This window comes from Pelodiscus sinensis, chromosome 16, assembly GCF_049634645.1.
Source record: "Pelodiscus sinensis isolate JC-2024 chromosome 16, ASM4963464v1, whole genome shotgun sequence".
Taxonomy (NCBI): Eukaryota; Metazoa; Chordata; order Testudines; family Trionychidae; genus Pelodiscus; species Pelodiscus sinensis.
The window spans coordinates 1,552,394-1,577,992 of record NC_134726.1 but is presented as its reverse complement, the minus strand read 5'-3'; the positions used below and the strand labels follow the sequence as shown (position 1 = coordinate 1,577,992).

The following is a 25,599-nucleotide window of genomic DNA, read 5'->3' as shown; positions in this document are numbered from 1 at the left end:
GCTCTAGAACCACTGCAGAGAGGGGAGCTGGGCCTGGCCACGGGCAGCCATTGCAGCGAGCTGGAACGCTGCCCACGTGGGCTCCGTGTGTCCTGAACGCCGGACGGGCCGCTGGGCTGGGTGGAACCCCCCCCACCCCCGTCAGACCCGACCCCCGACTGGCTGTATTACCAGCCCTGCAGCAGGGCCTCGGTGGGACGCAGCAGGGGGGCTGGTGGCAGCGGAGCTGGTGAGGCGTGGCCAGGCTGGATGGGTGTGGTGCAGCCTGCGCTTCTCGCCTGCTGGTCGGGCTTTCACGTCTCACAGCTCCCTCCGGCCCGCGGCCAGGGCAGTCGGGGCCAGCGAGCAGCCTGGGCCACTCCACTGCTGATGGAAACCCAGGGGAGCCGCTGGCGAGGAGTGGGGACCACCCAGTCTTTGGTTTCAACTCTGCTGTGCCTGCCCCGCCAAGCCGCCAGCCCCGCCCACCGCTCCCCCACTCAGCTCTGCCCCGCCAGCCCCGCCCACCGCTCCCCCACTCAGCTCTGCCCCGCCAGCCCCGCCCACCGCTCCCCCACTCAGCTCTGCCCCCCCAGCCACCAGCCCCGCCCACCGCTCCCCCACTCAGCTCTGCCCCCCCAGCCACCAGCCCCGCCCACAGCGTCCCCCACTCAGCTCTGCCCCGCCAGCCCCGCCCACCGCTCCCCCACTCAGCTCTGCCCCCCCAGCCGCCAGCCCCGCCCACCGCTCCCCCACTCAGCTCTGCCCCCCCAGCCGCCAGCCCCGCCCACAGCTCCCCCACTCAGCTCTGCCTGCCCCACTCAATCGCCGTCCCATTGCCCACCAGCCTTACCTAGAAAGTTCCTAGCTGAGCTTTGCCTCCCCTGCTGCGCTGCCGTCCTGTGGCTGCCAGCCTCACCCAGGGTCTGTCTACACTGGCCCCCTAGTTCGAACTAGGGTGGTTAATGTAGTCATACGGAGTTGCAAATGGAGTAACGGTAGTTGGAATTAGAAAGCCTAATTCGAACTACCTAGTCCATGCCGCGTGTAGCCGCGGGCACGGAGTCCCAACTACCGGGGCTTTAAAAATGGCGGCGCCCGGCAAGATGCAAATGAAGCCTGGGAAATTCAAATCCCGGGCTTCATTTGCAATTTTGGTTGCCTACATTAACCACCCTAGTTCGAACTAGGGGGCTAGTGTAGACAGACCTCCAGAAAGTTCCCAACTGAGATCTACCTCCTGCCACTCAGCCGCTGGCCCATGGCCACCCAGACTAACCCGGAGCGTCCCCCACTCAGCTCTGCCCCCCCAGCTGCCATCCCATGGCCACCAGCCCCACCCACAGCATCCCCAACTCAGCTCTGCCTGCCCCACTCAGCCACCGTCCCCTGGCCGCCCAGACTAACCCGGAGCGTCCCCCACTCAGCTCTGCCCCCCCAGCTGCCATCCCATGGCCACCAGCCCCACCCACAGCATCCCCAACTCAGCTCTGCCTGCCCCACTCAGCCACTGTCCCCTGGCCGCCCAGACTAACCCGGAGCGTCCCCCACTCAGCTCTGCCTGCCCCACTCAGCCACCGACCCATGGCCGCCAGCCCGTCACAGGTAGTATGTATATCTGTCGCCCTCCCCTTAGGAGGGGGTTGCCTTTGTGCCTGGCTGGTGCATCGTGGTGGCAGCAGAGGAGCAGCTCAGGCCTAAGACATCGCACGCTGCCCGGGCATGCTCCTGCCTTGCCGGCTCCTTGGCGGGCGAGAGCGCCTGCTGCCCGGGAGCGTTTGCACGACCAGCCTGAGGCTTGGGAAGCGTCATCCCTGGGCAGCTTCCGTGCTGGCTTGGAGGGAGTGTCTCCGGGGTTCCCCTGGCTGGAGGAGGAGCAGGGAGCTGCTCGGGGCATGGTGCTGTCTCCTGGCTCCCTGCCCCCGTGGCCGGGAGCTGCAGGAAGAGCAGAGCAAACCGTCAGGAGATGCTGGGTTTGAGCCCGTGGCAGAGGCCACCGCAGCACCAGGGGCCAAGCGCTCACCTTGTGCAAGGCGCAGGCACAGAGGCTGGCGGGAGGCCACCTTTGCCACGTGTGCCCGGCGTTGCTCTTCCATCTGAGCGCCAGCACGAGGCCTTGGACACGGGTCCCTGGGTTTAGTTGGTTGCCCTATTGAAGCGCAGGCTCTTGGGAGGGGCGGGGCCAGGCGGTTATTAGCGGGGCTGAGAGGTTTTGTAGCCAGGCTGAACTGGTGTGATGGAAAGGCCGAGGCGGGGCAGTGAGCGGGTGTGATCTGGCTGGCAGAGAGCGAGTCCTGGAGGGGTGGTTGACTGTGCAGCACAGTCGCTGAGTGGCCTGTCCGCTGGCTAGGCGAGGGGTCTTCCCCCTGCAGTCCGCCTTCCTCCTGTTGGTTCCCTCTGAGTGCTCCGTTGGGTGCGCGGGGGCCAGGAGAAATGACCCCAACCCTGCGGAGCTGCAGAGCTGAAGGCAGGAGCTCTGGGAACGCTGAACCTCTCTGGCCCAGCTGCTGGGTGGCTCCTTAGACTTCCGCTGGCATTCGGTAGCAGCCACCGGGAAAGGTGCCAGCCAGCCAAGGAGGGGTGCTCCGCTCTGCAGCGTGTGGCTCGCGGACGTCCCCGTTCGCTGGGCTGGGATTCAGGTAGGCCCCATGGGGCTGCTGTGAACTCGCCAGGGCAGCATCCAGCACGACCACAGCAGCCTCAGCACGACCACAGGGCGCCGTTGTCTCCTGCTGGTAGGTACGTTACCCTAGCGCCTGCCTCAGTTGTCCAGATAGCGCTTGGCGATGGCTCTGTCACAGCCTGGCAGCGGCTCTCCAGCTCCCTGGAGCTTTGCTGGGGGCTCAGGTCCACTCTGCAACAGGCCTAGGCCGGCCCCGTTCAGCCGCTGGCCCGGTGCTCGTGCGGCTCCTCCTAAGGCGCGCGCCCAGCCGCGTGCTGGGGACGTTGAGACTGGCCACGAGCGCCCGAGCTGCAGGATCTTCACACACAGCACCTGTGCCGAGGCTGCCGAGGCATTTCCAGGCGCTGCAGTGGAGCTGGGCAGGTAGCGGAGCCTGTGCGCTGGGGAGCCAGGCATCCGGGTTTTGACCAGAACGCCTGCTGGAAGAGCCCCATGTGCCTTTGGCCGGCACTGCAACCAGGCTGCTGAAAGTCTGGTTGGTGGCATAGCGGGAGCCCAGGGCTAGGGGCGCTCCATAACTGCCCTGGCTCCGCAGGGCTCCAGAGGCAGCCACCAAGTCCCTATGGCCCTGGCTGCTGGAGTGGCAAGGGACTCTGACACGCCACGCACTGGTCCGGCCCCTAGTGCCAGCCCTGCACTTCCCATTGGCCAAGAACCGCAGCCAATGGGAGCTGTGGGGAGCAGCACCTATGGGTGCAAGGGCAGCGCATGGAGCCTCCCAATCCCTGGCTGCCCCCTGCCGAAGGGCCACAGGGACCTGGCAACTGTGTCCCGGGAGCCGTGGTAAACGCAACTGGGACCCTTCACCGAGAAATCCCTCCTGCACCCCAATCCTCTGCCCCACCTCAGAGCCCACACCTCCAGCTGGAGCCATCACCCCCAGAAACCTAACCCCCTGCCCCAGCCTGGAGCCCCCTCCTGCACCTTCCTGCCCCAATCTGGAGCCCTCTCCTGCACTCTGATCCCCCCCACTCTGTAACCCCCTGCCCCAGCTCAGAACCCCTTCCTGCACCCTGAGCCCCCCATCCCTAACCCCCTGCCCCAAACTGGAGCCCTCTCCTGCACCCTGATCCCTCCCCGTCCCAGCTCTGTAGCCCTCGCCTGCACCCCCCATTTCTTCCCCATCTGGACCCTGCCCCCCCCAGTCAGAGCCCATATCGCCTGCCCCCACCCGGTGAAAATGAATGAGGTGGGGAAAGCGGGTAAGGGGGCGGTGACTTGGAGAAGGGGCGGAGCCTGGGGGCAGCAGGGCAGGGGTGTTGAGTCGTGTGATTGGGCAGTTGGTAATCCTGCGACCTCGCACCCGCAGCCGTTAGCACACGTGGGTCCCAAGGCCAGAAGGGGGCGCCGTGATCATCGGCCTTGTGGAGGGGGAGCAAGCCAACCCGTGGGCCGGTGGGCGCACTCGCCCCATGGCAGGACCCGCAAGGGCCCAGCCTTGGAACACACGGTGCAGAAGCCGGTCTGCGCGTGGCTTGCTGCCTGGGGCTGGCCTGTCGGGTGCTGGGGCCTGTCGGGTGCTGGGACCTGCCCGGCGTGGCAGGCACCGCTCGCGAAGCCAGCATTTGGGCTACGGAGCTGTGGGAGAGAGGCCCCCACAGGCCTGCAGCCGCCCACCCAGAGCTGAGGCTTCGCTACCCTTGCCTGGCATAGGCCTGGGGATGGTTCTGCTGCTGGCATTGGCTGGCGACGCTGAGCTGGGAAGGGGGTGCAGCGGTGGCATAGGAAAGAGGGACTAGTGGGTAGGGCTCTGCACTGGATCACAAGAGACTGCGATTCTCGTCCTGGCTGCCTCAGGCACGGACTTTCTGTGCAACCATCGGCAAGTGATTCAATGGATTCCTCCACTTGTAACCCCCTGCCAGGACATGGATTCCCCCGGATTGAGCCTACTAACTTGTGTCTCGCTAATGTGGATCTTCCTGGACTTCAGGAGATGGAAAAGTGACTGTTTCCCTTGGCAGTTAGTTCCAGTGGTTAATCAGCTCCCTGCTAATCGCTTGAGCGTCTTTCCCGTTATGTGCCCCGCTTTCACTTCCAGCCGCTTGTGTCTGCCCTGGGCCGCAGGGCCCCGTCTGCAGGGCGGGCGTGCGGGCCAGCTTCTGACGTTCTGGGGCCCTGAGCTGGGTCCAGTGTGAGAGGCCCCACGCCAGAAAATATGGTTTCATTATTTTCACAGAAAGGATATTGACAATCTGAACACGGAAGGTTTATGTTCTCACAGGAAAACGAGAGAGGCTAGCTAGTTGTTTTTACACTGCAGATAAGGAAAATTACCCTCCTTTCATATGGCGAAATGAAAAAACCGTTTCATTTGGTAAAGAAAAATCACGTCAAACCAAGCCGATAGCTTTCTTTGCTAGGATAACGAACCTTCTGGCTAAGGGAGATGCGGTGGACGTGGTACCCAAGTCGTTAGTAAGGCACGTGATACGGTCTCACACAACATTCTGATCAATCAATTAGGCAAATACAACCTAGAAGGGGCTACTCTAAGGTGGGTGCAGAACTGGCTGGAGAACCGTTCTCAGAGAGGCGTTATTAACGGTTCACAGTCATGCCAGAAGGGCAGAACACGTGGGGTTCCGCTTACTAAGTTTGCAGATGATCCCAAGCTGGGAGGGGTTGCGAGTGCTTTGGAGGAGAGGGTCAGAATTCAAAAGATCTGGACACACCGGAGAAATGGTCTGAGGCAAACAGGATGAAGTTTAATAAGGACAAATGCAAAGTGCTCCCCTTAGGAAGGAACAATCAGTATCACACATACAGAATGGGAAGCGACTGTCTAGGAAGGAGTCCTGCAAAAAGGGATCTAGGGGTCACAATCGACCACAAGCTGAATATGAGTCAACAGTGTGATGCTGTTGCTAAAAAAGTAACATGATTCTGGGCTGCTTAACAGGTGTGTTGTGAGCAAGACACGAGGAGTCCTCCTTCCGCTCTACTCTGCACTAGTTAGGCCTCAGCTGGAGCATTGTGTCCAGTTCTGGGCGCCACATTTCAAGAAAGATGAGCAGAAATTGGAGAGGGTCCAAAGAAGAGCAACATAAATGATGCAAGGTCTAGAGAACAGGAGGTAGGAGGGAAGGCTGAAGGAACTGGGCTTGTTTAGTTTGGAAAGGGGAAGACTGAGCGGGGACATGAGAGCAGTTTTCAAGTAGCTAAATGGGTGTCACAGGGAGGAGGGGGAAATTGTTCTCCGTGGCCTCTGATGGCAGGACAAGAAGCAAGGGGCTAAAACTGCAGCATGGGAGGTTTGGTTTGGACAAGAGGAAAAACTTCTTGTCAGAGTGACTAAACACTGGAATAAATTGCCTAGGGGGGTTGTGGAACCTCCATCCCTGGAGATAGTTAAGAGCATGTTGGACAGACATCTATCATGGATGATGTAGACGGTGCTTGGTCCTGCTGTGAGGGCAGGGGACTGGACTTCGTCTCTGGAGGTCCTTTCCAGTTCTAGTGTTCTGTGATTGATTTTGCCACGGAAATACAAAGTTTATCCAGACTATCTATCAAATATATTTATAAACGTTTGTTCTGATTTAGTTTTTGCTATGAAACAATGATTTGTTGGGATTTGTCTGTTACCATTCTAGACAAACACAGGGAAGGTCCCCCAGCGTTTTCTTCAATGTTGAGAAAAAACGTTATTTTTTACAAGACAAACTGTCGTCCCTGTCATCAAAGCAATGCAATGTAAAGAATGACCCCAGAAGGCCTGATGTCTCTTTCGCAGTGGTGAGATTTACAGAGACGTCTTCCCCTTCCAAAAAGCCATCCCCAGCCTGTCCCAAGCAACAGCAATTTGTAAGCTGAAAAATAACTCACTAGCTAGTGTGGATGCAGTGAAGATGTCTGTTTCACATCTGTCTGGGGAGAAGGCTGGTGATCCAGCGTCTGTTCCGTGCTTGTACTGCAGGAGAGGGGCAGCGAGCTCACAACTCTGAGCAAGCTTTCGGGGTTCTTGGGTTGGTTTAAGTCCGTGGCGAAATGCATTAACTGACAACAAACAGATGCGCGCTGGTGCAGGTGGCATTGCACAGGTTAGAAAAGCATGGGGGCGGGGTATCTTGTATTGGCTCAACGTGTGCCGGGGAGGAGCGGAGCTTTGCAGACACCCAGTGCTCCGGCTCAGGGCCAGGAAGGGCCGCAGAGTGCCAGAGCAAAACGCAAGGTGCTGCGCTGCCGGCAGGACCTGTCCCAGCCCTGAGGCGGAGCTCTGTGGGGCCCAAGCAGAGTGGTCCCCACCCACCCCGCCTCTCCACTACCCAGGGCCCAATAGGGCTACAGCTGCACCGCTCACACACGGACAGGCTGGAGTTCATGCGGACAGCTGCCAGTCAGCTGTGTCACATGGCCAGGGACTCCGTCCATAGTGGATGACACCTTTGCACCCAGACTGAGCGCCTGCCCGGCTTTCTCCGCTGTATTGTCCGCGCAGCGCGGAGAGGGAACTGCGGAGAGCGAGAGGCGTGCGGGACGTCGCACGCCATGGCCGTGGGGGGGGCGTTACGGTTCTGGGGGAAGCCGGTGGCCTGGCACGTTGGGTGCTGGCCGGGGAGTCAAGCGCCATGTTCTGCCGTCAGCTCAGGTGTCTCTGCACCCCGAGTAGCCTTTCCGTGCCGGGCTGTGCCGCAGCGCTGGTCAGCGGGGGGCTCTCGCCGAGCGGCGGGCACTGCTCTCCGCCCATACTGCTCGTGGCCCCAGTGCACGGAGGGGGTGAATGACAGGCAGCCTGTGGCAGTACAGGCAGCCTGGCTCTCTTCCGGCTCGTGGCCGTCAGTGGCTGCCAGCAATAAAGGTTCTCGCAGCGGATTGTCCCCTGAGCTCCACCTCCCCAGACCCTCCCCCTGCTGTCCGGCCTCGGGCGTGCCGGGGCAGCCCCATGGCAGGCCCACGCCGAGCTAGTCTGCTGCTCCCGTCCTCTGCACGGCAAATCCCCACGCCTGAGTCAGCAGCAGAGGCTGGGGGCGCGCTTGGGGAGAGCCCGGGACAGAAACCGCGCAGAGAGGAAAACAGCGGCCGGAGCTCAGACTGGCAGTGGCCACCAGCACCTTGGGGGACCTGTGGGAGCTGAGATTCACCGAGTGATGCAGGGTCAGCCCCCCTGGCTTTCTGCTTCCCCTGCCTAGGCAACTTTAGCAAGCAGGGCCAAAGATCCCGGCAGCTGTACTGGGATTGAGGGGACACAGTCCCGGGGGCTGTAGCAGGCGAGGGGATGCAGGGTGTCTTGTTGCCGGGGAGTCCCGGGGGCTGTAGCAGGCGAGGGGATGCAGGGTGTCTTGTTGCCGGGGAGTCCCGGGGGCTGTAGCAGGCGAGAGGATGCAGGGTGTCTTGTTGCCGGGGAGTCCCGGGGGCTGTAGCAGGCGAGGGGATGCAGGGTGTCTCGTTGCCGGGGAGTCCCGGGGGCTGTAGCAGGCGAGGGGATGCAGGGTGTCTCGTTGCCGGGGAGTCCCGGGGGCTGTAGCAGGCGAGGGGATGCAGGGTGTCTCGTTGCCGGGAGATCCCGAGGGCTGTAACAGGCGAGAGGATGCAGGGTGTCTCGTTGCCGGGAGATCTCGGGGGTTGTAACAGGCGAGGGGATGCAGGGTGTCTCGTTGCCGGGAGATCCCGAGGGCTGAAACAGGCGAGGGGATGCAGGGTGTCTCGTTGCCGGGAGATCCCGGGAGCTGTAACAGGCGAGGGGATGCAGGGTGTCTCGTTGCCGGGGAGTCCCGGGGCTGTAGCAGGTGAGGGGATGCAGGGTGTCTCGTTGCCGGGGGATCCCGGGGGCTGTAGCAGGCGAGGGGATGCAGGGTGTCTCGTTGCTGGGGAGTCCCGGGGGCTGTAGCAGGCGAGGGGATGCAGGGTGTCTCGTTGCCGGGAGATCCCGGGAGCTGTAACAGGCGAGGAGATGCAGGGTGTCTCGTTGCCGGGGAGTCCCGGGGCTGTAGCAGGTGAGGGGATGCAGGGTGTCTCGTGGCCGGGGGATCCCGGGGGCTGTAGCAGGCGAGGGGATGCAGGGTGTCTCGTTGCTGGGGAGTCCCGGGGGCTGTAGCAGGCGAGGGGATGCAGGGTGTCTCGTTGCCGGGGGATCCGGGGGCTGTAGCAGGCGAGGGGATGCAGGGTGTCTTGTTGCCGGGGGATCTCGGGTGCTGTAACAGGTGAGGGGATGCAGGGTGTCTCGTTGCCGGGGGATCCCGGGGGCTGTAACAGGTGAGGGGATGCAGGGTGTCTCGTTGCCGGGGGATCCCGGGGGCTGTAGCAGGCGAGGGGATGCAGGGTGTCTCGTGGCCGGGGGATCCGGGGGCTGTAGCAGGCGAGGGGATGCAGGGTGTCTTGTTGCCGGGGGATCTCGGGTGCTGTAACAGGCGAGGGGATGCAGGGTGTCTCGTTGCCGGGGGATCCCGGGGGCTGTAATTTGGCTGGGGAACCACAGGGGTGTTGCTGGGGGCTGTGCTGTAGTTGAAGGGCCACAGGTACATTTTGGGGATGGATCCTCGGAGGTGCTGTTCTCTAAAATTGCTGGTGGCTGGAGCCCTATGGCACAGGGACCTGGTCAATGTTCACAGCCCCACCCCTGAGTTCTGTTGTTTCCTCACCGGCCCCGTGGGAGAGTGTGAGGCAGGCTGGCCCCGCGGGAGAGCGTGAGGCGGGTTGGCCCCGCGGGAGAGCGTGAGGCAGGTTGGCCCCACGGGCGAGCATGAGGCGGGCTGGCCCCGTGGGAGAGCAGGCGGTGCACGGGCCCCACGGGAGAGCGTGAGGCGGGCTGGCCCCACAGGAGAGCGGGCGGTGCACAGGCCCCGCAGGAGAGCGTGAGGCGGGCTGGCCCCGTGGGAGAGCAGGCGGTGCACGGGCCCCATAGGCGAGCGTGAGGTGGGCTGGCCCCGCGGGAGAGCGGGCGGTGCACGGGCCCCACGGGAGAGCGTGAGGCAGGCTGGCCCCGTGGGAGAGCAGGCGGTGCACGGGCCCCGTGGGCGAGCGTGAGGCGGGCTGGCCCTGCGGGAGAGCGGGCGGTGCACGGGCCCTGCGGGAGAGCGTGAGGCGGGCTGGCCCTGCGGGAGAGCGGGCGGTGCACGGGCCCTGCGGGAGAGCGTGAGGCAGGCTGGCCCCGTGGGAGAGCGGGCGGTGCACGGGCCCCGTGGGCGAGCGTGAGGCGGGCTGGCCCTGCGGGACAGGAGGCGGTGCACGGGCCCTGCGGGAGAGCGTGAGGCGGGCTGGCCCCACGGGAGAGCGGGCGGTGCGCGGGCCCTGCGGGGGAGCGGGCGGTGCGCGGGCCCCGTGGGAGAGCGGGCGGTGCACGGGCCCCACGGGAGAGCGTGAGGCAGGCTGGCCCCGTGGGAGAGCAGGCGGTGCACGGGCCCCGTAGGCGAGCGTGAGGCGGGCTGGCCCTGCGGGAGAGCGGGCGGTGCACGGGCCCCATGGGCGAGCGTGAGGCGGGCTGGCCCCGTGGGAGAGCGGGCGGTGCACGGGCCCTGCGGGAGAGCGTGAGGCGGGCTGGCCCCGCGGGACAGGAGGCGGTGCACGGGCCCCGTGGGCAAGCGTGAGGCGGGCTGGCCCCGTGGGAGAGCGGGCGGTGCACGGGCCCCGTGGGCAAGCGTGAGGCGGGCTGGCCCTGTGGGAGGTCGGGCTGGCGGGCCTGTGTGCCAGCCCCAGGCTGGGCACGCTGGGCCTTCTCGCGGTGGTGGTGTGGCTGCGGGGCGCCTTGCCCGCCCGCCCGCCCGTCCACCCACCCACCCACCCACCCACCCTTGCTGAGCCCCCGGCTGGCACGGACCGTGCTGCCGAGCAGTGGGACGGGCTCCGCCCCAGGGCCCCCGGACCACAGTCCCTCCCTGCGGGGGCGGCAGCGGCGGGCGCGCTGGCTCTCGTGCCGCCCGCCGAGCGGATTCGCCGTGGCAAGGAGGGTGTCTCAGCGGCTGGGCGGTGGGAGTCTCTCGCCCCCCCGGCTCCTGCTGCCCAGCCGAGCCAGGCACAGTGTGCGGCAGAGGGTCCGGGGACACGGTCCCTGCCCCCGCGCGTCCGGGCTGGCGGCGAGCTCTGGCTCGGTGTCAGGGAGGACCCCGGCTCGCCACTGGCGCCCGCAGGGCTGGGCAGAGCCAAGCGAGAGAATTTGTGCGGCTCCCCCTGCCCCGCGCCCTGGCCCGAGGTGCTGCGGGGCGCTGACCCCTCTCCTTTCCCCCCAGGTCGGAGGGCGGCCTCTCCAGGTTTGCCCACCGCTTGTCGGTGAAGCAGAAGCAGGAGAAGAGGAGGAAAGCTGGGCATGCCTCGGCCGAGCAGCCCGCCTCCCGGCCCCGGTCTCTGAGCATCGACTGGTAAGAGCTGCAGGCCGGGCGCCCTGCAGGCCGGGCACTTTGGGGTGGGCTGAGACCCCCGCAGCCGCTGCACAGAAAGGGGGTGGGGCTGCCCCTTCGCACCCCAGCGCGCTGGCCACACAGCTCTGGGCGCCCCTCGCAGGAGCTGCTCTGCGGGGTCTCAGGGGCACCCGCGGGTGAGACGGGCCCCTCCCCGACCCACACACCCTGCCTAGCCTGAGGCAAAAGGGACCTGCCCCCCCCAGGCTCTCCCCAGCCCGTCAGGCAGAGACTCCCCCCAACAGGCCCCTGTGGTGTGTGGGGCAGAGAGACGCCCCCCAACAGGCCCCTGTGGTATGTGGGGCAGAGAGACGCCCCCCCAACAGGCCCCTGTGGTGTGTGGGGCAGAGAGACTGCCCCCCCAACAGGCCCCTGTGGTGTGTGGGGCAGAGAGACTCCCCCCCAACAGGCCCCTGTGGTGTGTGGGGCAGAGAGACTCCCCCCCAACAGGCCCCTCTGGTGTGTGGGGCAGAGAGACGCCCCCCCACAGGCCCCTGTGGTGTGTGGGGCAGAGAGACGCCCCCCCAACAGGCCCCTGTGGTGTGTGGGGCAGAGAGACTGCCCCCCAACAGGCCCCTGTGGTGTGTGGGGCAGAGAGACTCCCCCCCAACAGGCCCCTGTGGTGTGTGGGGCAGAGAGACGCCCCCCCACAGGCCCTTGTGGTGTGTGGGGCAGAGAACTCAGCGGCTGCCGGGAGGGGCCGCAGGGGCCCACAGGAGGGCAGGTCCCTGCCCCGCGGGGCGAGCCGCCTGCAGAGGTTAGCGGGTCGAGTCGGCGCTGGGCTCCTGCCGGGCCGTGGCTCTCCTAGGGAGCAGGGGGCAGGCAGAGGAGGGTGCCGGCCGCCGCTTCAGCACAAGGTTTGGTTCGGAGAGCGCTTGGCTGGGAGCGAGCAGCCACGCTCCCTGCCCGGCGTCGGCGCCTCCAGGGCCCAGGTGCCGCCGTGGAGCCCTCGGGCCGGGGCTAGGGAGCAGGGGGCCGGCGTTGGACGCCTGCCGTGGCGAGCGCTGGAGGGGCAGAGCAGGAAGCAGAAGCCACGTGGGGCTCTGTGCCCACGGCTTCCACCCCTTCATTCCACAGGCGGCTCCCTGCACCAGCTGTCTAGGGATCAGCGCCCCTGGCACCTGGTCAGCCAGCCTCCCACCGAGGTATAGAAACGGGAGCAGGCTGCAGTGTTAGGGGCAGGTTGCCTGTTGGTTAGAGCATGGTGCAGGGTGTCAGGAGGCTTGGGACCTGCTCCTAGCTCTGCTGTGGGCTCGCACTAGGTAAGTGACTTCGCTTCACGGGGTCTCGTTCCCCCTCCGCAAGAGGGGGGTTGGGAGTCTTGGTCTACGCTGTGGCAGTACAAAGGGGTGCCCCGAGCCTCGCGTGCAGGGCTCCCGCTTTATTCTGAGACTGCGGCCCCCTGGGAGGTGGCAAGGCTTTGTCCCCGGCTCGTGTGTCCTGGCGAGTTGTCTGGGGCAGCGCATCGCACCGTCCTCTGCGCATTGCGGAAGGGCTTGGGCCCAAGGGGACTGTGCCTCGACTGTTCCCCAGGCCATTGGAACGGGAAACAAACCCTTAGCAAGTCTGTTTTGCCCCTGCTGGGGCTGGAGATCTGTGGGCCACGTACTGCCAGCTGCAACGCCCCCGGGAAGGAGCGGGCCCACCCTTCCAACAGGCGGCCTCACTGCTGTAACAAAATCCACCGAGTTTCAAACAACCGGACTGAAGCCCCTTTGCTGTGCAAGCGCTCAGCTGCCGCTCCCCTCGCTCTCCGGCCCAGGCCCTTCCGCCACCTGGCATAGACCAAAGGAGGCCAGGCCTGGATTTCAAATACACCCCGAAGCCCCGGTCAGCCCCTCTCTGGCTCTCATAGCGAAGGGAAGAGGCCAGGCCCAATGCCCGCCGCCCCTTTGCGGCCCGTTCACCGCCCGCGTCTGAGCATGGTTCCATTGGAGCGCTGGAGGGTCATTCCGGGGGTGCGAAGTGCCTTGTGGCGCGAGAACCGGACGATTACCTTTCCCAGGGGCTTGTGAGGCAGCCGGGGGCTCGACTCACCCCTGGTAGAACTTGCCAAGCGCAGCCCCTTGGAGAGCACGGGGAGGCCAAAACGAGAATGTCTCTGGTGTCCCCGCCTGTGGGGTTCTGGTGTCTGGACAATCCTCCTCCGTTCCTGCTTGCAACACCCGCGGCTCCCACCGTCCGCCCTGTCCACCCCCAACGTGCTCCCAGAGAGATGGGCACAGTCTGACTCCCAGCACTGCCCAGGCAAGGGGCAGAGGTGGTCAGCGAGAGCTGCGGGAATCAGGCTGTGCTACGGTAGGAGGGCACCGACTCCATTCGTGAAGGGGTCGCTAATGGCTTCCCAACACACCCATCTTGGGCATCACATCTGGGCCCCTTTGTGCTCTTCTCCCAGGCCTCTACACTGAGGCTGTGTCTAGACTACACAGTTCTTCTGGAAAACGATACGCAAATTGCAAACTGCAACGTGCGCATCATTTTCCACTTCTTCTTTCAGAAAAGGCTTTTCCGACATTTGGCTTTTCCGTCTACACTGGGCCAAATGTCGGGGAAAACCCCTTTTTCAGAACATCCCTTCTTCCTCGTAAAACGAGGTTTACAGGGATGCCGAAAAATGCATCTGCTCTTCCGAAAAAAATTCGGAAGAGCGGACCTGTTCCTTGAATGTGACAGAGTTTTTTCCGGGATGCCTCCGATATCCGAGAAAAACTCTGTAGTCAAGAGTTTGCCTTCCCAAAACACCCGTCTTCGGCATCACAGCTGGGCACTTTGCTTCTTCCCCTTCCTTTGCAAGGCCCAGGCTTCTATCAAGCAGCGTGAATAACAGGGCTTCACCGGGGTGGGGGAAAGAAATGTTTTGGGGCAACTCCAAAATGAAAATATTTGGAAAAGCCAAACATCAGAAAATTGTTCTGGAGTGAACAAAACTGCTTGTGTCAATTTTGCCCATTTTTAAATGGTTTTTAATCAAAGTAAAGGAAGTTTTTAAAAAAAAAGCAATTTTGAACCAAAAATGTACAATATTTCATTTAGAAAAACGTTGAAAGAAAATTGAGATTTTTTTTTCAAAATGCTAGGGTGCTTTTGGGTTTCGACTGAATCAAAACTGGCAAGAATCTATGAACCATTCCAGTATTGATGAAGCTGGGGTTTTGCTGAAAAAATATTTTGGGTAAAAAAATTCACCAAGCTCTAGTATTCAGTAGTCAAGTGTGAAAAGAAAGACAGCCCAACATTCAGACTTCATTCCTGCCGGAACGTATTCTGACCTTTCTAGCCAAGGAACAGCCCTCAAAGTCCTGGGCATTGCCCTATGCATAAGCTGGGAAGGGAGAGATTTTTATTGATAAATGTCAGCAAATATCAATTTCCCCACAAACATGTCTATCGCTAATTGAAACACACAGAGCCCAAGTAAAGGAAATGCTGCTTGAGGACAGCCAGAGTTTGATTTAAGGACATTTGCTCTATATGGTTTGACTCGATGCCGACAGTTTATGGTTTAATGGTTATAAAGCCTTTTCCTTTTTTGAATCTCAACATCTACTGTCAGTAAATAATTGTCTGACCCACCTTCCTGGTCTTTCTCTCAACCATGAAGAATTAAATCAATAAAAATAGAAGAAAATAATTAAACCCTGTAATTTGGTCTAATTGTAAAAATATCAATTGCAAACAATAGAAAAATGCTTAATACGAACATCGATATTATCCGTCGAAATTGTAACAAAACCCTGGAATTATGCCAAGCCAGTGTAACTGTAAAGCGCCCCACGTCTCGGGGAGCAGTCTGTCGAACCAGTGCTATGACCGAGCCCCTAACCGTGGCAATGGATGTGTAGGGCATCGGCTGGACCTTCCCCTAACCCGTCCGCTGCTGCTCTGGTTCAGTAAGACACCCGGGAGCTGCAGCCAGCAGATTATTCCGGTACAAGAATCTAATTTACTTTCAAACCCGTGCAGATATTTAGGGCTCCTCTCCATCCATCCAGTGCAGAACCTGCTCGAGCCTGGAAAATCACGGCCCAGAGACAATGCTTCCCCGCGCGAGCCGAGTGCGAGTGCAGAAAAGACTTTCTAATCGGAGCAGGGACGTGACAGCACTTTGGTCGCCCAGTGTAGACAGAGCCAAAGCTGGGCCGTGGATTCCTATTTGTCAGCTCTTTTGCCAGCCAAATATTTCCAGCCCCCGGAGCTGCGCTGGCTTTGTGTGCAGAAGAGCATTGCTGCTGCCCAAGTCCTGCTGACACCAGCACGCGTGGTGGGACAAACGTTTCTCTTTTGTGGGGGCTCATTGGAATACCTCTGATTGACAGGAGGTTTGTCATTCGGTTGCCATAGTGATTGTCAGCTCTTTGCAGGCTGGGCAGAAACACTGCCCCATCTCCAGTGACGTGGTCTTTTGTGACTTTTACCCTGCACTACACACGCTGTGCGGGGAGATGTGTGTCTCAGATTGGGGGTTCTGATCCAAAGAGAGTTGTGAGGCTATTGTATGGGGCCATGGTGTTGCCACCCTTACTTCTGGGCTGCCTTCAGAGCTGGCTGGCCAGAGACAAGGCACTGTCCCACCAGCAGCAGCGCAGATCCCATGCCAGCCTTATTTCTGGGCTGCTGATGGCAGTGGCTCCGCCTTAGAGCTGGGCTCCGGGCCGGCCGTGTGCAGCACCCAGCTCTATAAGGATCGATGTTGCCGGCAGCTGCCCTGCAACCCCCCTGCAGTGACCTTGCGACTCCGCCCACAGCTTGGTTTTCGGTTAGGCCCCTTCAATGACAAAGCCCTGACACTTTAAATGAAGCTGCTGGCATCGTGAAATTGACGATTTTACAAATCTACGCGCATGAGAGTGATCGAAAGGCCTGTGAACGTGGGCTGGCCCTATGCAGATCCAGCGCATTGTTACTGCTCACAGCTCTCTGTCCGAGGGGGCTGTCTTGTCCTCCTCGTTCTCTGTAGCTGGAAAATGAGGCGCTGTGAGACTGCAGTTTTCAATCTGGAGACTCACTGATTTGAAGAGCCCGCTTAGGGCCTGCTTTTCAGAGTTACTGAAGACCCACAATAGGAGCCACGGTTCTGTAGCTCCTCTGAAAATCGGGCCCCAAATGTCACAAACTGAGCACCCAGAAGAGTGGGCACCGAGGGCTGAGCTGTTGGAGGAAGGTCTCTTTCTAACAGGCAGTGGTTTCAACAGGGGCCAGGCGCCCATCTGCTTTGGAAAATGCCCCTCGGCACCTAAACACACCCGTCCCGTGGAGATCAGCCCCCGAGATCGCACAGGCAGGCACTGTCTGAGGAGGGGCTAGGATCCAGCTGCCTTGCCGTCCCTGCCCCGTGCCCGGGAGATGCGGAACAGCGATATTGCGAGCTGGTCTCCGGGCACAGTGTGCGCTTTATGTGGGCAGCACGGATTTGTGTACTCTCAAAAGCAAGCCAAACGAGTTTTTTGCTCCTGCATTTAGCTGTAATGACACGACGCCTGCTCTGTTCCACTTGCTGAGACACGTGGGGAAGGGGGAAGTGGAGTGTTGAGAAAACACTTCTTTCATTCATCTGCTATTTACTAAAATAAGTGCTTCGTTATTAGACTTTTGTAGGCTTTTTTTCCCCACAAAGTCCCTTCTGTTCGGGACCTATGAATATGCCATCCTGCCTCAGAGCGCCGGTTCCAAGAGAGGGAAAGCTGATTTCTGCCTGCCCGTAATGCCCGTTTGAGTCCAGTGAGCAAACAACACATAGGAGGGACGCTCTCTTTGTTACAGATCCAGCACCTTCTACTCCAGCAAGGACTGAGAAAGTAAACATTCCTCCGCTGACATGTGCACTGAGTCCTCCAGCAAAGCCAGAGGGGACAGATCTGCCATCGCTGATGTTTCTAAGGCTACGTCTAGAGCAGCGCGTCTCTGCAATACCGGAGGTATACTGGAAAAGCACTACTGCGCCCAAGGAACGCAGAAATGTTCGGAAACACGGACGCACTCTTTTGCCATCCCTGGAAACCTCGTTCTACGAGGCAGAAGGGCTGAGTCGAAAGAGCCGGTTGTTCTGAAATTTGGCACGGTGTAGACACCACATTTCAGAAAAGCCTCTTTCGACAGCAAAGCGGGAAAAGATGCAAATTGCCGCGTGTAGTTTATCTTCTTCCGACTTACTGTCGCAGTCTAGATGTAGCCTCAGATTGAAAACCTAGCAGAGCCCTGCTGCAAACAGCGCTTTTCTCCCGGGCCACGGATCGTCTGAACCCCTTCATTGTAGAGCCTCTGGCCCCGATTCGTCGTCTCACCGTGCTCCAGGCTTGCATCTTTCAGTTCCGCTTGTCTTGGCTCGCTTTCAGCGACTCACTCTCTTCTGTTCCATTATTTCTTGTCTCGTTCTTGAACCCGGCTTCTCTCCCCTCCGCCTGCCCTTCCCTGCCCCGTTACCGCGGGTCGCTTCTCTCCTGCTCGGGTTCCCATCCCTTTATGTTCCTCCCTCTTCTCCCCACTGCTTTCTCGTGTTTTTCGCATTAGGCGGCCTCAGTGTAATGGACCCTGAGAATAGCTCATTCCAGGCGATTTCAGGACAAATACTGTACAGGCCTCGTTTTCCATTTCTCTCTGCTCTGCCTCCTGGCAGCCCCCTGCAGGCAGTTGGAGGGCCCCCGTTGAGAGGGTGTTGTCTAGGGGTTAGAAGCGCAGGGGAGTTGGGGTCAGGTCCTGGCTGTGCATGCAAGTCACTGACCCTCGACCCCCGTTTGTGGATGAGGGCAGTAAAGAAGCCTGGATGCTGATGCTTGTCAGGGCTGGATTGTGCCTGCCTGGGAGCAAAGGCCAGAAGGTTCCCCCCTTGTGCCCTGCACAGGGCTGGGCAGGCCTGCTGCCTGGGCATCCCCCTGCGCAGAGCTAGCGCCAGCCAGAGCACTCAGCTGTGGCAAGGGTGGCCGGCCCTGCAGGTGGCAGAGTGGGCAGGGCTCGCGCAGAGCCGCATGCTAATGGCCGGTTTGCCCGGCGCGCCCGGGGCAGCGTGTCCGGCCCCGCGCTGTAGGTTTGGTTCGGAGGCAGAAAGGGTTTTGTGACCGTCCCCGTGCAGCGATGCCGGGGGTTGCGCAGCGGCAGGTGGAAGGGCCCCCTCGCCGCTTGGGCCGAGGCACGAGCACCCGCAGGGAAGCGCGTGTTCTCTCTGTGCTAGAGCGTAGTGCGGAGCAGCGCCCCGCCAGCCCCCCGCCCTCGGCCGCTGCAGAGGGCTGACCGCACGGCGAGCTGGAGGCTGATTTATGTGGCCGTTTCCGAAATAACAACATTGAAAATGGCTCCTGCAAATAGCGAATGAGCTGCCGAGATTTATTTTCATTGTGATTCATGTGAATAACCTCCGGGCCAATGGGCTACTTACTGGCCCTTCGCCAGCCAGCTCGGCTAGCGCTAGACCGGAAAGGAGCCGGGTCGCTACGGCCCTGCCCTTCGCAGCCCAGGGTAGCGGAGGCCTGGCTGCACACAGAGCACAGCTGTGGGCCAGTTCCCTGCTCTTCCCAGTGCAGCGCGTTGGGTTCAGGGCGTTCCTCCTGACTTCCACGAGGTTCCGTGAGACGAGACTTAGGCCTGTTTCATTCTGAAGCTCCCAAGAAGACTTAACCAAGGAGAGGGGAAAACAGCTGGGGGGTCTGGCTGGGCTTGGGGCGTGCGCAGGAGCTTTGGTTAGACAGGATTTTTCAGAGAAGGCAAAGAGCTGAGACACCCACAGCCCATTGCAGGAACGGGGTAGCCAGCCCCGTGGGTGGCTTTGCAAGTCTCGGCCCCTCTCCCTCAACCCCACAAGCCTTCCCAGGGCTGCCGGCCATGCTGGGCGGGGCAGGCCCTCCGGGAACGGGACAGGCACGAGCCATGCTGGGCGGGGTAGACCCTCCAGGAACAGGGCGGGCACTGACCATGCTGGGCGGGGCAGGCCCTGGGGAACGGGGCGGGGCGCGGCCAGGCTGGGCGGGGCAGGCTCTGGGGAACGGGGCGGGCGCGGCCAGGCTGGGTGGGGCGGGACAGGCGCTGCGGGAACGGGGCGGGCGCAGCCAGGCTGGGTGGGGCAGGGCAGGCGCTGCGGGAACCGGGCGGGCGCGGCCAGGCTGGGTGGGACAGGCCCTGCGGGAACGGGGCGGGCACGGCCAGGCTGGGTGGGGCAGGCCCTGCGGGAACCGGGCGGGCACGGCCAGGCTGGGCGGGGCAGGCCCTGCGGGAACCGGGCGGGCGCGGCCAGGCTGGGTGGGGCAGGCCCTGCGGGAACGGGGTGGGCGCGGCCAGGCGGGGCGGGGCAGGCGCTGCGGGAACGGGGTGGGCGCGGCCAGGCTGGGTGGGGCGGGGCAGGCGCTGCGGGAACGGGGCGGGCGCGGCCAGGCTGGGCGGGGCAGGGCAGGCCCTGGGGAACGGGGCGGGCGCAGCCATGCTGGGCGGGGCAGGCCCTGGGGAACGGGGTGGGCGCGGCCAGGCTGGGTGGGGCAGGCCCTGCGGGAACGGGGCGGGCGCAGCCAGGCTGGGTGGGGCGGGGCAGGCGCTGTGGGAACGGGGCGGGCGCGGCCAGGCTGGGTGGGGCAGGCCCTGCGGGAACGGGGCGGGCGCGGCCAGGCTGGGTGGGGCGGGGCGGGGCAGGCCCTGCGGGAACGGGGCGGGCACGGCCAGGCTGGGCGGAACAGGCCCTGCGGGAACCGGGCGGGCGCGGCCAGGCTGGGCGGGGCAGGCCCTGCGGGAACGGGGCGGGCGCGGCCATGCTGGGCGGGGTGGGGCAGGCCCTGCGGGAACGGGGCGGGTGCGGCCAGGCTGGGTGGGGCAGGCCCTGCGGGAACGGGGCGGGTGCGGCCAGGCTGGGCGGGGCAGGCCCTGCGGGAACAGGGCGGGCACGGCCAGGCTGGGCGGGGCAGGCCCTGCGGGAACCGGGCGGGCACGGCCAGGCTGGGCGGGACAGGCCCTGCGGGAACCGGGCGGGCGCGGCCAGGCTGGGCGGGGCAGGCCCTGCGGGAACGGGGCAGATGCGGCCAGGCTGGGTGGGGCAGGCCCTGCGGGAATGGGGCGGGCGCGGCCAGGCTGGGCGGGGCAGGCCCTGCGGGAATGGGGCGGGCGCGGCCAGGCTGGGCGGGGCAGGCCCTGCGGGAATGGGGCGGGCGCGGCCAGGCTGGGCGGGGCAGGCCCTGCGGGAATGGGGCGGGCGCGGCCAGGCTGGGTGGGGCAGGCCCTGCGGGAACGGGGCGGGCGCAGCCAGGCTGGGCGGGGCAGGCTCTGGGGAACGGGGCGGGCGCGGCCAGGCTGGGTGGGGCGGGACAGGCGCTGCGGGAACGGGGCGGGCGCAGCCAGGCTGGGTGGGGCAGGGCAGGCGCTGCGGGAACCGGGCGGGCGCGGCCAGGCTGGGTGGGACAGGCCCTGCGGGAACGGGGCGGGCACGGCCAGGCTGGGTGGGGCAGGCCCTGCGGGAACCGGGCGGGCACGGCCAGGCTGGGCGGGGCAGGCCCTGCGGGAACCGGGCGGGCGCGGCCAGGCTGGGTGGGGCAGGCCCTGCGGGAACGGGGTGGGCGCGGCCAGGCGGGGCGGGGCAGGCGCTGCGGGAACGGGGTGGGCGCGGCCAGGCTGGGTGGGGCGGGGCAGGCGCTGCGGGAACGGGGCGGGCGCGGCCAGGCTGGGCGGGGCAGGGCAGGCCCTGGGGAACGGGGCGGGCGCAGCCATGCTGGGCGGGGCAGGCCCTGGGGAACGGGGTGGGCGCGGCCAGGCTGGGTGGGGCAGGCCCTGCGGGAACGGGGCGGGCGCAGCCAGGCTGGGTGGGGCGGGGCAGGCGCTGTGGGAACGGGGCGGGCGCGGCCAGGCTGGGTGGGGCAGGCCCTGCGGGAACGGGGCGGGCGCGGCCAGGCTGGGTGGGGCGGGGCGGGGCAGGCCCTGCGGGAACGGGGCGGGCACGGCCAGGCTGGGCGGAACAGGCCCTGCGGGAACCGGGCGGGCGCGGCCAGGCTGGGCGGGGCAGGCCCTGCGGGAACGGGGCGGGCGCGGCCATGCTGGGCGGGGTGGGGCAGGCCCTGCGGGAACGGGGCGGGTGCGGCCAGGCTGGGTGGGGCAGGCCCTGCGGGAACGGGGCGGGTGCGGCCAGGCTGGGCGGGGCAGGCCCTGCGGGAACAGGGCGGGCACGGCCAGGCTGGGCGGGGCAGGCCCTGCGGGAACCGGGCGGGCACGGCCAGGCTGGGCGGGACAGGCCCTGCGGGAACCGGGCGGGCGCGGCCAGGCTGGGCGGGGCAGGCCCTGCGGGAACGGGGCAGATGCGGCCAGGCTGGGTGGGGCAGGCCCTGCGGGAATGGGGCGGGCGCGGCCAGGCTGGGCGGGGCAGGCCCTGCGGGAATGGGGCGGGCGCGGCCAGGCTGGGCGGGGCAGGCCCTGCGGGAATGGGGCGGGCGCGGCCAGGCTGGGCGGGGCAGGCCCTGCGGGAATGGGGCGGGCGCGGCCAGGCTGGGTGGGGCAGGCCCTGCGGGAACGGGGCGGGCGCAGCCAGGCTGGGCGGGGCAGGCCCTGGGGAATGGGGCGGGCGCGGCCAGGCTGGGCGGGGCGGGCCCTGGGGAATGGGGCGGGCCCTGGGGAATGGGGCGGGCGCGGCCAGGCTGGGCGGGGCGGGCCCTGGGGAATGGGGCAGGCCCTGCGGGAATGGGGCGGGCGCGGCCAGGCTGGGCGGGGCAGGCCCTGCGGGAATGGGGCGGGCGCGGCCAGGCTGGGTGGGGCAGGCCCTGCGGGAACGGGGCGGGCGCAGCCAGGCGGGGCGGGGCGGGCCCTGGGGAATGGGGCGGGCGCGGCCAGGCTGGGTGGGGCAGGCCCTGCGGGAACGGGGCGGGCGCAGCCAGGCGGGGCGGGGCGGGCCCTGGGGAATGGGGCGGGCGCGGCCAGGCTGGGCGGGGCGGGCCCTGGGGAATGGGGCGGGCCCTGGGGAATGGGGCGGGCGGGGCGCTGACACAGCCCTGCAGGCTCTTTGTCTCGACTGGGAGCGCTTTAAGCCGTCACTCAGGAACAATGGCCAAGCTCTGGGGTCATTTGTTCGGGTATTTCAGCAGCTTCTCATGATTTATGGGCTGTTTTGTTCTGCTGCTTGTCTTAGCACCCCCCCCCCCCCCGTCTCTCTCCCTTCTCCGTGTCACGGTTTCCTCCCCCTGCCGACCCCCTCCCAGCCGTGGAGTCTGCGAGCTGGGACGTGGTGAGTTGGCTCTATGGAGCGGGGCCGTGACGCTGCACTTGGTCTGCTGCAGCACGAGTGCCAAATGCCCCCCGCCGGCGCCTGCTGGCCACGTTCCCACGGGCCGCTCTCAGAGAGCTGGGCTTTAACTAGCCATTCAGGACCAGGCCCCTCGAACCCAGGTTTGGAGGAAAGAGGAGCAGCAGCGCAGAAACCGGGGCGGCTCCTGCGTTCGCACTGGCCTTGCGCTGCCTCCTCACCCCGCTCACTGATTGGGGATGGGGATTAGCCGCGGCTCCCCCTCCCATCTAGCCAGGGCCCCCTTCCACAGCTGCAAACCCCTGGACCCTGCTCTCAGCCCCCAGGCTGGGAACCTCTGGGGCTAGGGTACTGAAGTAGGAGCCTGGTGACTTGGTGTCAGGCCCCAGACTGTCTCTGCAAGCCTGGGCAAGTCACTTGTCTTACACTCACATTCACAGAGGAGTTTAGGCTCCTACCTTGCACTGATTTCAAAGGACGTTGGGAAGTGAAATACTAGAGATGACTGGACCTTACTGGCTGAGCCTCAGTTCCCCCTGTGTGACATGGGGTTAGCACTGCTCTGCCTTCCTCTGCTGCAGAGCAGAGGAATTCGCTGGTGGCTGCGAGGGGCTCTCCGCCTGTGGGAGGTGCCTGGAGAACAGCAAGCTCTGTCACTAGGAAATAATGTGTTTGCCAGAAATTGCCGTTTAGCCTCCTGTTTGCAAAGTTGCCTGCCAGCAGCGTGAGGCTGTCACGGGCAGCGGCTGTTTGAACTGGTGCGCGCTCGCCTGCAGGTCTGTCCCAAGTGGCAAGCCAGTCCGTTTCCACCGGGGTGGGTCTGCAAATCCCCGTTGCCCGCAAGGTTTGCACAGCAGAGCTGAACTCCATCCCTCACCCCCCATTCAGCATCGACCCTGAACCCGGGCAGAGACCGCTAATTAGCATGTCCGTAGGCTGGACTCTGCCCAGTGCTCAACCACATGCAGAGAAATATTCAGTATCCACACAGAGTACATGCTTATAACTCCACACACAGACATTATACAATCCCATGACTAGCGTACATAGGATCAGCAGACAGTAAGCGTCTATTCAACACCCCACATGGCCCCTTTTATACCATGTTTGGGGCCGACACCCCCGCCTATGGGTGCAGCAGTGATCTGGCTGCTCCCCTCAAAATCCAGTAACGTGACACCCCCAATGCAAAATTGATGCAGGAGGTGATGCTGGTAACATCACTGAGGGCATCACAGGCCTCCCCATGCTTTGGCTCTTTGTCATCACATGTTCTACCCAATGTTAGAAACAACAGTACAGAGCTGGGTGAGTGTACGAGAGCCCAGTTTGCCTAAAATAGGCTTCGTTACTGCAAGGTCTGTTATAGCGACAACCACATCCTTGCATTGTCTTAGAATCCCAAGGTAAAACTTGGTAAAACCCAGAACTAATTGGATCTGCCTTTGTAGCAAGATCCCCATGTGTGTCAGGTGATTTTGCCCAGAGCTGAAGGAAATAGTGAATTTATCCAGGCCAGCTCTGGCAACTCTCTGAACAACAATTAACACTGTGTGAATGCAGGTATTCTCATCCCAAATAGTGTAGGCATTTTTGCACTTATCCATGAAAACAAAATGGTGGCGTGCCTCAGTTTCCCTTATCATGCAGCACCGTCTGGCTGGAACCTTCCTTGTCCTGTATGAAGTTCCAAGATCAGTTACAAGCATTAACCATGAAATATCAAAATCACAATGTCCTTTTACGTCCAGTCTGTCACTGGGCACGTTCCCTGACAAGTTACAAGGTGTTTCCATAAGCTCATGCCCATTGTAAACCTTTACAAGTCTCTGCAACAATACTACAGTGGTTACAAGAATTAACATCAGTAACAAGAACAATCCTATCTCAGGTGTATACTGACATTCTCCGTCAGGCCCCTTCTCTGGCCCCACCCCCCCATTGCAGTTTTGGCCCTTCAGGTTTAAACTGCAAATCTTCTTGGCCAAAGCAAGTCCTGCCCCTCCCCCTTGTCCTCTGGGCTCCAGGCCTGAAACCTCTGGCCAGACCAAGACAAAGGGCTGGCTGGGCGTGACTCCCTGGCTCACAATGGCCCTGGAATTCTCCCCCTTCCCCCACTCAGTGGGGTAACAGCAGTGAGCTGTAGACTCCCAAGTCTCTCCTCTGTCCCTCTCTAACCTCTGTTTCCACATGGAACCAGATATCAACCTCCCTGATTGAGCATGAGTGTCCACCGTGTCCAGAGATGGGAGCTTAATCGCCATCTCCTGCATCCTAGGGAGAGTGACCACACAGCTGTCCTGCTCTGCATACTTAGCTACACAGTCCTCCTCCTGAATCTGAGACACTAACTTCCCACTCTCCTCCTTCACCTGGGAACAATCCTGTCCCACACACACTGACTTTCCAGCAAGCTGGTCACCCACAGTTACCCTGCCTCATCTGGAACAACCCTCCGTTCCTCTGAGACCTCTTTACACTCATCCACACTGGGTTTCTCTAAACCCAAGTCAGTGGAGTCACTGTTAACAGACAAATTCTGTCTGTCAGGCACCGAAACAAGTGCCTCACACACCAAGCTGCTGCCTTTTACAGGCAGAGCTTTCTCCTGCATGCCTTTTCCAAGCCAGGCATTGTCACCTCCCTCAGTCACAGCAAACTGCTTGCTACAAGCACTGCCAGGACTCTCCTCCCTATGAGCTTCCTTAAGCCACAGTTCACCCTTCTCTGGCTCTGCAGCAGCCTTGCCCTGCTGAGCCACAACCAACTCCTCCTGCAGTTCCCTTACTCCCTGAGTCATCTCTGGCCCCTCTGGTGGATTCACAGACAATCCCCTCTCAGGCACACAGACAGACTCACAAGATCCAAGGTCAGAGACACCTTCTCTCCCTTTGCAGCTCTCTAGATGGCTGTACACTTTCATGCAGTCATTAGGCACCAGAGTTAACATGTCCTCATTCTCTCCCTGTACCCGGGCTAAGGGGTCACCCGGTCCCACAGAGTCGGTCCCCCATCTTCCAGCAGCATTAGGCACAACATCAGTGTCACCACTGGCTCCTTCTGCTCCCACTGGGGATTCGGCAGCCCCAGTGCTGCAAATGCTCCATGCGCAGCACCCCACCGTGGCGGCTGTGGGGCAGTTGGCAGGTCGGCTCTCCGCCGGCGGAGCCGGGCACGGGCGCCCTGGTTAGCGAGTGGCCGAGCCATGCCACTGCTGTCCTTGTGCAAAGGGCGTTTTGCAGACTCCACCTCAGTGCAGAGAATGCTGCCTTCCCCCAGGGACCAGGAGGTGAGACAAGCCCTGCCTCCCTCACACCGGAGCGCCACCCACGGCTCAGCAGCGCCTCCTGCTGGCTCCTCTGGGGCACCGGCTCGCCACTCTCTGCACCCCCCTTGCTGGTGGGGAG

At 63.1% G+C, this 25,599-nt stretch overlaps 1 protein-coding gene across 1 annotated transcript in view; it reads left to right on the top strand.

Moving 5' to 3' along the window:
* LOC102446898 (ankyrin repeat and fibronectin type-III domain-containing protein 1-like) overlaps positions 1–25,599 on the top strand; it is a 256,047-nt gene that overhangs the window by 189,334 nt on the left and 41,114 nt on the right. The window contains exon 5 of the mRNA XM_075899031.1: positions 10,828–10,956. Coding sequence (XP_075755146.1) covers positions 10,828–10,956 — 129 coding nt within the window. The remainder of the gene's footprint in view (positions 1–10,827; positions 10,957–25,599) is intronic.